This window comes from Scyliorhinus torazame, chromosome 2 (genome assembly GCF_047496885.1).
Source record: "Scyliorhinus torazame isolate Kashiwa2021f chromosome 2, sScyTor2.1, whole genome shotgun sequence".
In the NCBI taxonomy this organism is placed as follows: Eukaryota; Metazoa; Chordata; class Chondrichthyes; order Carcharhiniformes; family Scyliorhinidae; genus Scyliorhinus; species Scyliorhinus torazame.
The window spans coordinates 198,778,280-198,793,246 of record NC_092708.1 but is presented as its reverse complement, the minus strand read 5'-3'; the positions used below and the strand labels follow the sequence as shown (position 1 = coordinate 198,793,246).

The 14,967-nt window shown below is 43.0% G+C and overlaps 1 protein-coding gene across 5 annotated transcripts in view; it reads left to right on the top strand.

Moving 5' to 3' along the window:
* The window catches only part of trak2 (trafficking protein, kinesin binding 2), a 135,241-nt gene that overhangs the window by 67,009 nt on the left and 53,265 nt on the right, over nucleotides 1-14,967 (top strand). For 4 of the 5 annotated variants that reach the window (XM_072482348.1, XM_072482340.1, XM_072482357.1 and 1 more), the window contains one exon: nucleotides 2,842-3,036. In XM_072482348.1, the coding sequence (XP_072338449.1) occupies nucleotides 2,842-3,036 (195 nt within the window). Of the gene's footprint in view, nucleotides 1-2,841; nucleotides 3,037-14,967 lie in introns of those variants that run through there. The other variant, XM_072482365.1, reaches the window with a different exon arrangement.

Genomic DNA, 14,967 nt, shown 5'->3' with positions numbered 1-14,967 from the left:
CTGCGTGGGTTTCCTCCCACAGTCCGTAGATGTGCAAGTTAGGTGGATTGGCCATGTTAAATTTGCCCTCGAGGTCCAAGGATGTGCAGGTTAGGTGGTATTATTGCATTGCAGGGATAGGGCGAGGGAGTGGGTCTAGGAAGAGTGCTGTTTTGGAGGGTCAGTGCAGACTTGATGGGCCGAACTGTAGGGATTCCAAAATACGTGCCTAGCTTTCCATTAAATGCATCAATGCTATGTGCTTCACCACTTTTGAGATCCATATTCTCACCAACCAGGATAAAGTAGAGTCTCCTGAATTTGCTTTTGGTTTCATGAGTGACTATATATTATTTAGACTTGTTTTGGACTCTCCACAAGCAAAAACATCTCAATGAAACCTCTTTATAATTGCAAAGATCTCCGAGGTTATCCCTTGGGCTGTTTAAAAAATTTAAAGGAGCCAATTGTTTCCCCCCAACTAAGAGGCAATTTAGCATGGCCAATCCACCGAGCCTGCACATCTTTGGATTGTGGGAGTGGATTGTGGGAGTGAAACCATGCAGACACTGGGAGAATGTGCAAACTCCACTCGGACAGTGACCTGGGGCCGGGATCGAACCTGGGTCCTCAGCGCTGTGAGCAGCAGTGCTAACCGCTGCACCACTGTGCCCATCCCTTGCCTTTTGAAGAGACTGTTTAGTCTTTCTTGTAAACAGTGGGCAGAATTTGAGATAGACATAAGCAATCTTCCTGATTGTCTATTCAGGTGAGATTTTGAGAAAGCTAACTTCAAAGATAAGTTGCTAACTATGAAAAGCTCCTCTAGTTCAGATTTCTGCCATTTTCTCATTGGGGCCCACCAGAGATCTGAACTCCATGGATTGACTGGTAACGGGCCTTGCTCATGTTTTAAGATCAGATTGAGAAGGTCTAAAAAAAACTTCAGGTTTTTTTTAAAGCTAGAGTTTACACCAGATGCAGGCTTTTTGGCCCAACTAGTTTATGCTGGTGTTTCTGCTTCTTCCAACACAGTGATGGAAGAAAAACTGAACTGTTATTAAAGGTGAAAGATTCCATAAAACTTGTCATTTTGAAATGTTCCCTGTTGCTTCACATTATATGTATGTTATCACTGTTTTCCTTGGGTAATTTTCTTCGAAAGTTCACTACACATGCTGTCTGTAACATGTGCTATGTACATTGATAAAGAGGGAGAAAATAGAAAGAGTAATCTAGTCAATATATTTAAAAAGTAAGTGCTTCTGTAAGTATGTTAAAAAGGAAGAGAGTAGCAAAAGTAAATGTGGGTCCTTTAGAAGCAGAGATGGGAGAAATTATATGGGTCATGAGGAAATGGGAAATACTAAAATAGAAGACACCCAAATATACCAGATATATAGGGAACCAAGGTTCTGAAGAGATTGAGGAGCTTAATGTAATTAATATTAGTAAAGGAAAAAGTATAGGAGAAATTAATAGGATTAAAAGCTGACAATCCCCTGCATTTGATGGCCTGCTCCAAGGATGTCCAAAGAATTGCTACTGAGATAGTGGATGCATTGGCAGTGATCTTCCAGAATTCCTTTGATTTTAGAACAGTCCGACTAGATTGGAAGGTAGCAAATGGGACACTGCTATGCAAGAAAAGAGAGTGGGAGAAAACAGTAACTTCAACCATTGGGAAAGTGCTGCAGTTCATTCTCATGGAACAGGCCACTTAAAAAAAAATATATATGATTAGTCATAGTCAACATGGTTTTATAGTAAATAAATCATGTTGGCAAATCTAATATATTTGCCGTGCAATTTGCCTCCTTTATTGCTTCCTGTGCCTGCAACTGCCATGTTAGCCTTTATTATAAGGGGTGTTATGGGCCAAGGTTTAGAAAACTCCAAAGTATATCATGGAGTTCACCTTACCTACAACTGTTTATTGATTTTGGTTACCATGACCACAAGAGCCTGTCTTTCAGGTGTTATTCAACAGAGGTCTTGGGCGCTTTTAATCAAAAAATCAAGCTTCATTCTACGAATTTAGTTAACATTTGTACGAACACATAGTAAACATTTATATCAACTACAAACATAAATACCCCACACAGCTACAGTAATCTATGTATAATCCTTAATGAATCCCACCTTTACTGTTCCAATTTAATAACAAGATCCCATAAAATAGAATAAAAGCAAATTACTGCGGATGCTGGAATCTGAAACGAAAGAGAAAATGCTGGAAAATCTCAGCAGGTCTGGCAGCATCTGTAGGGAGAGAAAAGAGCTAATGTTTCGAGTCCGATGACTCGAAACGTTAGCTCTTTTCTCTCCCTACAGATGCTGCCAGACCTGCTAAGATTTTCCAGCATTTTCTCCTTCATCCCAGAAGCCCCTTTTCAAAGGTGTGGCCCAGCACACACCATTCTGACTGTCTTTAAGACTTGGTATGGATACTATTGTTTCCTTTCCAAAACAGCAGGTTTGGATTGCTGCCAGAAAACAGTTATCTCTTTTAAGTTATCAAATAATCTTGAAGCAGCTTTAAAAATGCAGATAGAGAGACACTTCTTTTCAACCTGTGTAATACACCAGTTCAAACTCAAAAATGAAAGTAAAAACTCAGAGCCACAGCCCAGCTCCACCCACACAATGACCACACTGAAGCTTTGTGATGAGACAAAAACATTTCTTAAAGGGACTCTCCCATGACAGGGATATGGATTACAAGAGTGAGGAAGTCCTGCTACAATTGTTCAGGGCTTTGGTGGGACCACATCGGGAGTACTGTGTGCAATTACAATTAAGATGCTGGTCTGATAAACATGACAAGATGTCGCTGAAATGTATCCTTGTTCCTGTTCCCAGATGTGTGCAACAGTGAGGATTTGCCTGAAGTTGAACTTGTGAGCCTGATAGAAGACCAGCTGGCCCGGTACCACCTGCGGGCAGACTCGCTCTACCTCTATCAGAACAAGGACTGGGAGCAGGTGCCCGAGTACCGTGGCCATGCATCCAGCGAGCTATCTCCCGCCCAGGCCGAGGAGACCTTCCGCTACATGAGTAAGTGATCCAATTGTCGAAACCTTTCATTTGAATAATTTATTCTCCCAGAGTTTTCATCTTGTCGTAGAGCAAGGGCCCTTGTGCTGACCTTGAAGTCTCTCTCTACTGATAATTTCACCTCTCAGTTTACAGTGATTACTGCAAGTGGTTGCAGCGTTCTTAACTGGGGATTCCCAGCGTGGAGTTGCAGCGATATTCAGGCTGTCTAAGCTGCCAATCACGTTAAAAGAACTAAACAGACACCGAAACAGGAAACAAAAAGAAATGTTTTTATATTGAGCGAATTAAAAATAGGACAGACACATAAGGTGAAGGTAGAAGCTAAAATATTTGGAAAATTTAAAGAAAAAATTAAGATTGAAAACTAGATCTATTAATTGATCAGTTAACAGCACTCGAGGGTCGGTGCATTTTCTCCGTTCAAAAGGCAAACAATCCGATGATCCGCCCAAAATATCATACTTTTTGCAAATACTTAGCTTATGATTTGATCTCGCCCCCACCTTTTTCAGCCACAGCATGCTAAACTCTCATTAGTAGTCAGCTTTACTTTTCCACCCCACAAATGGATGTTTTACTAACCAGTACCTTATAACTGGGCACAAGGAATCAACCAGGCGACGCAAGATATGTTGAACAAAGCTACGTGGGAATTTTGGGCAGGCCCACACCGAGCAGACGCCATGTGGTGAATGACAAAAGATGGTGACCACCCATGTCGCGCAGTGTACTTTACACTCAGCGTTTGAGTCAGCTCAAGTTTTTGGAGGGATTTTTTGAAGCTTCAAAGGATGACTTAATTGCCAATATCTAAGCTAAGTATTATAAAGGAAATACAGCAGCAAACTCCCACAAACAGCTGCGTGATAAGGAAGAGGTCATCCCTTCAAGTAAATGTTGAGGGTTAAATACAGTGCCATGGATCTTTTATGCCCACCTGAGAGAGCAGAGGGTGCCTCATTTTAATGTTACACCGAAAGACAGCACTCCCGACTGTGCAGCACCTCCTCGGATATTTTGCATACATTAAGGACAAGCATTGACACTGGATAGCTAAAGGGAAGCTTTCCGACTAATTTAAGTGTCTCAACATTGTTTCGTGGACCAACATAAGTCTGCTCTTCATGGCATTGGGCTTAACACTTTAACCAAGCATTTGTTTCATCAAGAAACAACAGAACTGGCTCAGAATTGACTCTTGACTTGAATGTAAATTACATTAATTTTTACATACATTTACCCATTCGACAACTCTTTGTGTGAAGATACTGGACCAAGCCCCAATTTCTGTTAGGATACTGTTGTAGTCAATATTTTCCTGCTTCTGTAGTAGAAAGATTAAACAACGCTCGTTGAGACAAAATAACAAGGCTTTATTTTCAAAACGACTGCATGCAGTAATGGCTGAAACTTGAGGTCAGAGAGCAGTTAGTGAAAGTTACTGATTCCTTCGCAAGCCCGCGCTTTTGCAGAAAATCAGTTCAGTATTTATACATTTTATCAAGATTGCGTGACTACAGCTTAGTCAGGAATTCGATCGGAAGTAGAAACTGAAGCAATGCCTGCTTACCTTATTGGGCTCTTTGTCGCATCACTCACACCATTATCTTGTCCTTGGAGGGAACATTGGGAGGTCGGAGGAGACTTATTTCTTCCTGACCTTATCTTGTCTTATTCCTATGGCCCTGGGTTATGACGAGTTAGTCTCATCAGGAGTTACCGAGGTCCGGTATTTAGGAATGGCTTGACCTTCTCTGATCTTATTCATACTTCAAGTTATGCAGAGTCGGCCTTATTAGTCTTACAGGGGTCTGACATGGTTAGGGCAGCATTTCTTACATTGTATCAAATATTTTGACCAGTCTTCCACTAGTTTTCCCATCATGCCATTACTTTATTCGTACCACATCACAATACCTGTAAAAAGACATTTCACCCCAGGAGTAATGACTGACCAATAGGTATCATTTATGTTAAAACACACTTTAATTTGAACACCGACCAATCACATTAACATCAAAGAAATGGCTTTACAATCAACAGTTAAACTGTTCCTCAATAAAAGGAAAAGCCTTAACTCACTCTCTACACCTGCCACTGTACATAGAAACATACATAAAAATAGAAGCAGGAGGAGGCCATTTGGCCCTTCGAGCCTGCTCCGCCATTATGATCATGGCTGATCATAAAGTTCAGTGCCCTGATCCCGCCTCCCCACTGCCCCTGCCCATATCCTTTGATCCCTTTAGCCCCAAGAGCTATATCTACTTCCTTCTTGGAAATCTCACAATGTTTTGGCCTCAACTACTTTCTGTGGTAGCGATTTCCACAGATTCATCACACTCTGGTGAGTAAAGAAATTTATCCTTGCCTCAGTCCTTAAACTACTTATCCTCAAACTATATTGCGTCTGGACTCCCCCACCATTGGGATCATTCTGAATCAACCTTGTCTAATCCTGTTAGAATTTTATAAGTTTCTCTGAGATCCCCCCTCACTTCTAAACTCCAATGGATATAATCCTGACTGATTTAGTCTTTCTTCGTATGAGAATCCCGCCAGCCCAGGAATCAGCCTGGTAAACCTTTGCTGCACTCCCTCCATAGCAAGAACACCCTTCCTCAGATAAAGGCACCAACCAACACCCCAGGTGTGGCCTCATCAATGCCCTATACAACTGTAGTAAAATATCCCTATTCCTATAGTCAAATCCTCCCACTATGAAAGCCAACATAACTTTGCCACGTTTATTGCCTGCTGTACCTGCATGCTTACTTTCAGCAACTGATCACGAGGACACTCCGATCTTGCTGAGTATCCACCTCTCTCAATTTACACCCATTCAAATAATAATCTGCCTTCTTATTTTTGCTACCAAAGTGGATAACCTCATATTTATCCACGTTCTACTGCATCTGCCATGCATGTGCCCACTCGCTCAGCCAGTCCAAATCCCACTGAAGCATCTTTGCATCTCCTCAAAGTTCCCACCCAACTTTGTATCATCTGCAAATTTGGAGATACTACATAATCTTTATTAGTGCCACAAGTATGCTTACATTCACACAGCAATGTAGTTACTGTGAAAATCCCCCAGTTGCCACACTCCGGCGCCTGTTCGGGGTACACAGAGGGACAATTCAGAATGTCCAATTCACCTAACAAGCACGTCTTTCGGGATGATTTAGTTCCCTTGTCAAAATCATTAATATATAATGTGAAAAGTTGGGGAATGAGCACAGATCCCAGTGGTGCCCCACTAGTCACTGCCTGCCAATCGGCAAAAGACCCATTTATTCCAACTTTTTGCTTCCTGTCTACTATCTATCTCGAGACACTACCTGCAATCCCATGCGCTTTAATTTTACATAGTAATCTGCTATGTGAGACCTTATCGAAAGCTTTCTGAAAATAAACCACTTCTACCGGGTCTCCCTGGTCAACTAGTTACATCTGCAAAGAATTCCAGTAGATTTGTCAAGCATGATTTCCCTTTCATAAATCCATGCTGACTTTGTCTGATTAAGCCACTACTTTCCAAATGCTGTGCTATGAATTCCTTGATAATTGATTCTAGCAACTTTCCTACTCCCGACGTTCGGCTCACTGGTCTATAATACCTTGTTTTCTTTCTACCTCCCTTTTTGAATAGCGGGGTTATATATGCTACTCTCCAATCTGTAGCAACCATTCCAGCGTCCAAAGAATTTTGGAAAATTACGCCAATGGATCTATTATTTCTAGGGCTACTTCCTTAAGTACTCTGGGATGAAGATTATCAGGCTCTGGATATTTATCCGCCTTCAATCCCATTAATTTCCCTACAACTATTTCTCTGCTAGTACTAATTTCCTTCAGCTTCTCACTAAAACTTGTGTTTCTCAGAACTTCCGATACATTATCCATGTCTTCCTTTGTGAAAATAGAAGCTAAGTACAAATTTAGTTCCCCAGCTAGGGGTTCCCTAGCAGAGACATTTGAATTGTTGACAGCCACAGGTAAGGTGCCTGAAGATTGGAGGATAGCAAATGTTGTGCCTTTGTTTAAGAAGGGCCGCAGGGAAAAGTCTAGGAACTACAGACCGGTGAGCCTAACGTCTGTGGTGGGTAAGTTGTTAGAAGGTATTCTGAGAGACAGGATCTACTGGCATTTAGAGAGGCAGGGACTGAGTAGGGACAGTCAGCATGGCTTTGTGAGTGGAATTCTTGTCTCACAAATTTATTCTTTTGTGAAGGGGTAGCCAAGAAGGTAGATGAGAACAGTGTAGTTGACGTTGTCTGCATGGACTTTAGCAAGGTACCGCATGGTAGGATGTTGCATAAGGTTAAATCTCACTTGGATCCAGGGTGAGGTAGCCAATTGGATACAAAATTGGCTTGATGACAGAAGACAAAGGGTGGTTGTAGAGGGTTGTTTTTCAAACTGGAGGCCTGTGACCAGCAGTGTACCTCAGGGATCAGTGCTGGGTCCACTGTTATTTGTTATTTATATTAATGATTTGGATGAGAATTTAGGAGGCATGGTTAGTAAGTTTGCAGATGACTCCAAGATTGGTGACATAGTGGAGAGTGAAGAAGGTTATCTAGGATTGCAACGGGACCTTGATCAATTGGGTCAGCGGGCCGATGAATGGCAGATGGAGTTTAATTTAGATAAATGTGAGGTATGCATTTTGGTAGATCGAATCGGGGCAGTTAATGTAGTGTGTTGGGGAGAGTTGTAGAACAGAGATCTAGGAGTACAGGTTCATAGCTCCTTGAAAGTGGAGTCACAGGTCGACAGGGTGGTGAAGAAGACCTTCAGCATGCTTGGTTTCATTGATTAGAACATTGAATACAGGATTTGGGACGACTTGTTGAAGTTGGACAAGACATTAGTAAGGCCACACTTGGAATACTATATACAGTTCTGGTCACCCTATTATAGAAAGGATATTATTAAACTGGAAAGAATGCAGAAATGATTTACTCGGATGCTACTGGGACTTGATGGTTTGAGTTATAAGGAGAGGCTGAATAGACTGGGACTTTTTTCCCTGGAGCGTAGGAGGCTTAGGGATGATCTTGTAGCGGTCTATAAAATAATGAGGGACATAGATCAAGTAGATAGTCAATATCTTTTTCCAAAGGTAGGGGAGTCTAAAACTAGAGGGCATAGGTTTAAAGTGAGGGGAGAGATACAAAAGGGTCCAGAGGGACAATTTTTTCACAGAGGGTGGTGAGTGTCCAGAACGAGCTGCCAGACGCAGTAGTAGAGGCGGGTACAATAGAACATGGAACCGTACAGCACAGAACAGGCCCTTCGGCCTTCGATGTTGTGCCGAGCTTTGTCCGAAACCAAGATCAAGCTATCCCACTCCCTGTCATTCTGGTGTGCTCCATGTGCCTATCCAATAACCACTTGAAAGTTCCTAAAGTGTCCGACTCCACTATCATGGCAGGCAGCCCATTCCACACTCTAACCAGTCTCTGAGTAAAGAACCTACCTCGAACATCCCTCCTATATCTCCCACCCCAATCCTTCTAGTTATGCCCCCTTGTAACAGCTACATCCACCCGAGGAAATAGTCTCTGAACGTCCACTCTGTCTATCCCCCTCAACATCTTATAAACCTCTATTAAGTCGCCTCTCATCCTCCTTCGCTCCAATGAGAAAAGCCCTAGCTCCCTCAACCTTTCCTCATAAGACCTACCCTCCAATCCAGGCAGCATCCTGGTAAATCTCCTTTGCACCCTTTCCAATGCTTCCACATCCTTCCTATAATGAGGTGACCAGAACTGCACACAATACTCCAAATGTGGTTGTGGTGATATGCATCACTGTAAATACACAAGGGGTTAATGTAAATACGCTGGGACTAAATAAACACTAGAGGCAGCACCAGAGACATCATGACACACAGACATTCAACCAATAGGTCAGTAAGATAGGACACGACCAATGGGCAGTCAAGCCACACCCAGAGGTGACACTACCACAAGGGGGCTGCCCATATAAAAGGACAGGGCACGCATGCTCTTTCTCTTTCCATAGGCGACACTCAGAGAGACAGGAGCAGATCAGGGAAGCATCACACCCACTGCATGGATTAGAGCAGACTGGTTCGTTAGTTGAGTTACTATAGTTAGATTAGCAAGAGAGTCGAACCCAAGTAGGAGAATAGTTAACGGTTCAATAAATGTGTTAGAGCTATCTCCAAGTCTGAACCTTCCTTTGTCAGAGTGCACATAAAGGAAGCAGCTTATGCTACGTCAAGAAGCATAACAAGACAGTGGTCTCACCAGGGTCCAGTACAGTTGCAGCATAACCCCACGGCTCTTAAACTCAAGCCCCCTGTTAATAAATGCTAACACACTATAGGCCTTCTTCACGGCTCTAATCACTTGAGTGTCAACCTTCAGGGATCTGTGGACATGAACTCCAAGATCTCTCTGTTCCTCCACATTCCTCAGAACCCTGCCGTTGACCCTGTAATCCGCATTCAAATTTGTCCTATCAAAATGAATCACCTCACACTTATAAGGGTTTAACTCCATCTGCCATTTTTCGGCCCAGCTCTGAATCCTATCTGTGTGTCTTTGCAGCCTACAACAGGCCTCCACCTCATCCACTACTCCACCAATCTTGGTGTCATCAACAAATTTACTGACCCACCCTTCAGCCCCCTCCTCCAAGTCATTTATAAAAATCACAAATAGCAGAGGACCCAGCACTGATCCCTGTGGTACACCGTTGGTAACTGGTCTCCAGTCTGAAAATTTTCCATCCACCACCACCCTCTGTTTTCTATGTGATAGCCAGTTACTTATCCAATTGGCCAAATTTCCCTCTAACCCACACCTCCTTACTTTCTTCATGAGCCGACCATGGGGAACCTTATCAAACGCCTTACTGAAATCCATGTATAAGACATCAACTACTCTACCTTCATCTACACACTTAGTTACTTCCTCAAAGAATTCAATCAAATTTGTGAGGCAAGACTTACCCTTCACGCATCCGTGTTGACTATCCCAGATTAAGCTGCATCTTTCCAAATGGTCATTAATCCTATCCCTCAAGACCCTTTCCATTAACTTACCGACCACCGAAGTAAGACTAACTGGCCTATAATTACTAGGGTCATTCCTATTTCCTTTCTTGAACAGAGGAACAACATTCGCCACTCTCCAGTCCTCTGGCACTATCCCCGTGGACAGTGAGGACCCAAAGATCAAAGCCAAAGACTTTCAATCTCATCCTTTGCCTCCCAAAGAATCCTAGGATATATCCCATCTGGCCCAGGGGACTTGTCGACCCTCAGGTTTTTGAAAATTGCTAATACATCTTCCCTCAGAACATCTACCTCCTCCAGCCTACCCGCCTGTATCACACTCTCATCCTCAAAAACATAGCCCCTCTCCTCGGTTAACACTGAAGAAAAGTATTCATTCCTATCTCTCCTGACTCCATACACAAGTTCCCACTACTGTCCTTGACCGGCCCTAACCTCACCCTGGTCATTCTTTTATTTCTCATATAAGAGTAAAAAACCTTGGGGTTTTCCTTGATCTGACCCGCCAAGGACTTTTCATGCCCCCTCCTAGCTCTCCTAAGCCCTTTTTTTAGCTCATTCCTTGCTACCTTGTAACCCTCAAGCGACCCAATTGAACCTTGTTTTCCCATCCTCACATACGCTTCCTTTTTCCTCTTGACAAGACATTCAACCTCTTTTGTGAACCATGGTTCCCTCACACGACCATTTCCTCCCTGCCTGACAGGGACATACCTATCAAGGACACACAGTATTTGTTCCTTGAACAAGCTCCACTTTTCATTCGTGTCTTTCCCTGACAGTTGCTGTTCCCATCTTATGCTCCCTAATTCTTGCCTAATCGCATCATAATTACCCCTCCCCCAATTATAAACCTTGCCCTGTTGTATGGCCCTATCCCTCTCCATTGCAATAGTGAAAGACACCGAATTGTGGTCACTATCTCCAAAGTGCTCTCCCACAAACAAATCTAACACTTGGCCCGGTTCATTACCCAGTACCAAATCCAATGTGGCCCCACCTCTTGTTGGCCTATCCACATATTGTGTCAGGAAACCCTCCTGCACACACTGTACAAAAACTGCCCCATCCGAACTGTTCGACATATAGAGGTTCCAATTGATATTTGGAAATTTAAAATCCCCCATGACAACTACCCTGAGACCTCCACACCTATCCATAATCTGCTTGCAATTTCTTCCTCCACATCTCTTTAACTATTTGGGGGCCTGTTAGAAAACTCCTAACAACTTGACCGCTCCTTTCCTATTTCTAACTTCAGCCCATATTACCTCATATTATCTTTTAAAAAGCATTTAGACAGCTATAATGGTAAGATGGGTATTGAGAGATATCAGCCAAATGCGGGCAATTGGGACTAGCTTAGTGGTTAAAAACTGGGCAGCATGGACAAGTTGGGCCGAAGGGCCTGTTTCCATGCTGTAAACCTCTGTGACTCTATTTCTTTGTTCCCCATTATGAATTTCCCGTTTCTGACTGTAAGGGGCCTACATTCATTTTCATCAATCTTTTTCTCTTTACATACCTATCAAAACTTTTACAGTCAGTTTTTATTTTCCCCACTAGCCTACTTTGATATTGTATTTTCCCCTTCTTAACCAATCTCTTGGTCTGCCTTTGAATTTTAAATTGTTCTCAACCCTCTGGTCTATTGCTTCGTCTTACTAACGTGTATGCCTCTTTGGATCTAATACTATTTCTAATTTCCTTTGCAAGCCATGGTTTGGCCACAGTTCTCTTTCTATTCTTGCACCAAATAGGAATAAACAACTTTTGGAGTTCACCCATTCGTTCCTTGAATGCCTGCCATTACCTGCCCACTGTACTTCCTTTCAGTAATGTTTCCTAGTCCATCATAGCCACCATATTCTCCATGATCAAGAATTCTATCGTATTGTGGTCACTCATCCCCAAGGGTTCCCTCACAACTAATCCCTTCTCATAGTACAACACCCAGCCCAAGATGGCCTGTTCCCTTGTTGGTTCCTCAACATACTGGTCTAGAAAACCATCCCGTATAGACTCCAGAAATTCTTCCTCTATTGTGCTGTGACTAATTTAAGTCCTCCAATCTATATGCAGATTAAAGTCACCCATAATCACAGATGTTCCTTTAACAAATGCATCTCTGATTTCCTATCCAATGCTATTCCCAACATTGCCACTGTAATTTGGTGGTCTGTAAACCACCCTAACTAATATTTTTTGCCATGTGATGTTTCTTAACTCTACCCATACAAATTCCACATTGTTTGTGCTAATATCTTTCCTCAATATTGTGTCAATATTTTCTTTAATCACCAATGTAACTCCATCACTTTCTCCATTTTGTCTGACCTTCCTAAAAACAGAATAGCCCTCAATGTTTAGTTCGCATCCTTGGTTACCTTGGAGCCATGTCGCCGTAATCCCAGCAATATCATACCCCTTTACATCTAGCTACGCAACTAATTCATCCATTTTATTGAAAATGAAATGAAATGAAAATAGCTTATTGTCACAAGTAGGCTTCAATGAAGTTACTGTGAAAAGCCCCTAGTCGCCACATTCCGGCGCCTGTTCGGGGAACTGGTACGGGAATTTATTTTGAATGCTCCGAGCATTCAGGTACAAAACCTTAAGGTTTGTCTTTTTAATGCTCCTTGACTGGTCCCTATTATTGTTCACAGTGTAATTATCTGATACTGGACCTTGGTTTCTCTCCCTATTACTTTTCTTCTTCTTCTTCTTGTGTTTTTCTCTTGCTCTGAATCCTTGCATAGGTTCCCAACCTACTGCCATATTAGTTTAAACCCTCACCAACTGCTCTAGCAAGTACCCCGACCAAAGACGTGAGTCCCGATCCTGCCCAGGGGTAACTCGTCCAGTATGTACACGTCTCACCTTCCCAAAAACTGGTCCCAATGCCCCAGGAATCTGAAACCTTCCCCCTCACACCATCTCTTCAGCCACGTATTCATCTGATCTATTCTGCTATTTGTTCTCAAACTGGCATTGGTAGTAACCCTGGGGTCACTACCTTTGAGGTCCGACTTCTCAACTTTCTTCCAAACTCCCTATATTCTACTTTCAGTACCTCATCCCTTTTTTTAAACCCATGTCATTTGTATCAATGTCCACCACGACCACTGCTCCCTCCCCATCCAGAATGTCCTGTAATTGCACCGAGACATCCTTGACCCTAGCACCAGGAAGTCAATACACCATCTTGGGAGTCTCGTTTGCGGCCACAGAAGCGCCTATCTATTCCTCTTACAATTGAATCCCTTAATCCCACATTTTTTTGCTGCTCCTCTCTGCAACAGACCCAACATGGGTGCAGTGAATTTGGCTGTTGCTGCTTTGCCCCCGAGAGGTCATTCCCCTCAACAGTATTCAAACCGGGCTAGCAGTTTTGGAGGAAAATGGCTACAGGAGATTCCTGCACCCTTCTTGCCTGTGGCGTCTGAGCCTGCGTTGTGACCACCTGTCTCTGCTTTGCAGATGCTCCACCATGTCCCCGGCCGCTGCTCCAGCTCTGAAATTTGGGTTTCCAGGAGCTGTAGCTGGAGATGCTTCCTGCACACATGGTGCTCCTGAGAACTGGAAACGCTCCTGGTCTCACATGGAGCAGGACGAGCTGACTACAGCTTGGAGCTCTGCTGACATGACTTGCCCTTGTTAACAAGTATCAACTCGGGCTCTTCTTCTCTGCTTCTTTCATAGAATATATAAATGTACTCCCCCAATCAGCTCTTTTGGTTTCCTGGTTCTACTTTCAGATTCATTTCTCCTTTATCCTCCAAGCCCGGTTCCCTAACTATTATCTTCTTCAGTTATTTAAATTACAGCTTTTTTGGATACAGTTCAAAATTCAGTCATAAACAAAGTTAGCAACCAGGGTTACTTGCTGTTTGCTGTGCAGACCTTTGGAGCCAGACCCTTTCAGGAGCAACCTGAAAATCCTTCTGTTTTGTTAGTCTCAAATCCAGTGGCAAAACGCCAAAAACTATAGACCAACCTGGCTCCTCCTGTTAATTACATCATCTGTATCCCACTAAGATGTCCCATCAACTGCTTAGCTAGGACTAAACACCATCCCTTAGGGCGGCACAGTGGTTAGCACTGCTGCTTCACAGCATCAGGGACCCGGGTTCAATTCTGGCCTGGGTGACTGTCTTGTGAGGTGTTTGCACTTTCTTCCTGTGTCTGCGGAGTTTCCTCCGGGTGCTCCAGTTTTCTCCTACAGTCCAGAGATGTGCAGGTTAGGTTGAGTGGCCATGCTAAAATTCCCCATTAGCGTGCAAACGTTAGGTGGAGTTATGGGATTGCATGGGGAGGGCCTAGGTATTGAATACTCTTTCAGAGGGTCAGTGCAGACTCGATGGGCCAAATGGCCTCCTGCACTGTAGGATTCTATGATTCCATGAATTATCTACACCCCAGAGAACTTCTTTATATAAACAATATTCCATTAGCCATCTCTCTGTAAACAAATAAATGGTGAAATTAATCATTAGTTCTCCTTTAAAACTCCTTAACCACAGCTTTAGTAGACATACTGCCTGTTTGTGTTTGAACCCAGAGTTTTTAATAACATGACTGCAACAAAATCTAATATATAACGATGTCCTGCATTCATCACACTTGAGCACTTTGCTGTTGCATGGAATTAAAAGATGCTCTTAGTTCCTTCTAGACTAGCTGCATGAGTGTGACTGGAACAAAATGTCAGAAAGTGGCGTTTTCAGTTATGAAGATCATGGAATGTGTTTGGGGCAAATGCCATCTGTTGGACTAATTGTGTGTGTGCATGCATGCATGTGTGCGTCTATGTGTGCGCATCCGCCGACTTGAAATTTTCAATATTTTCGGTAAGCCTCAATTTCTTTCAA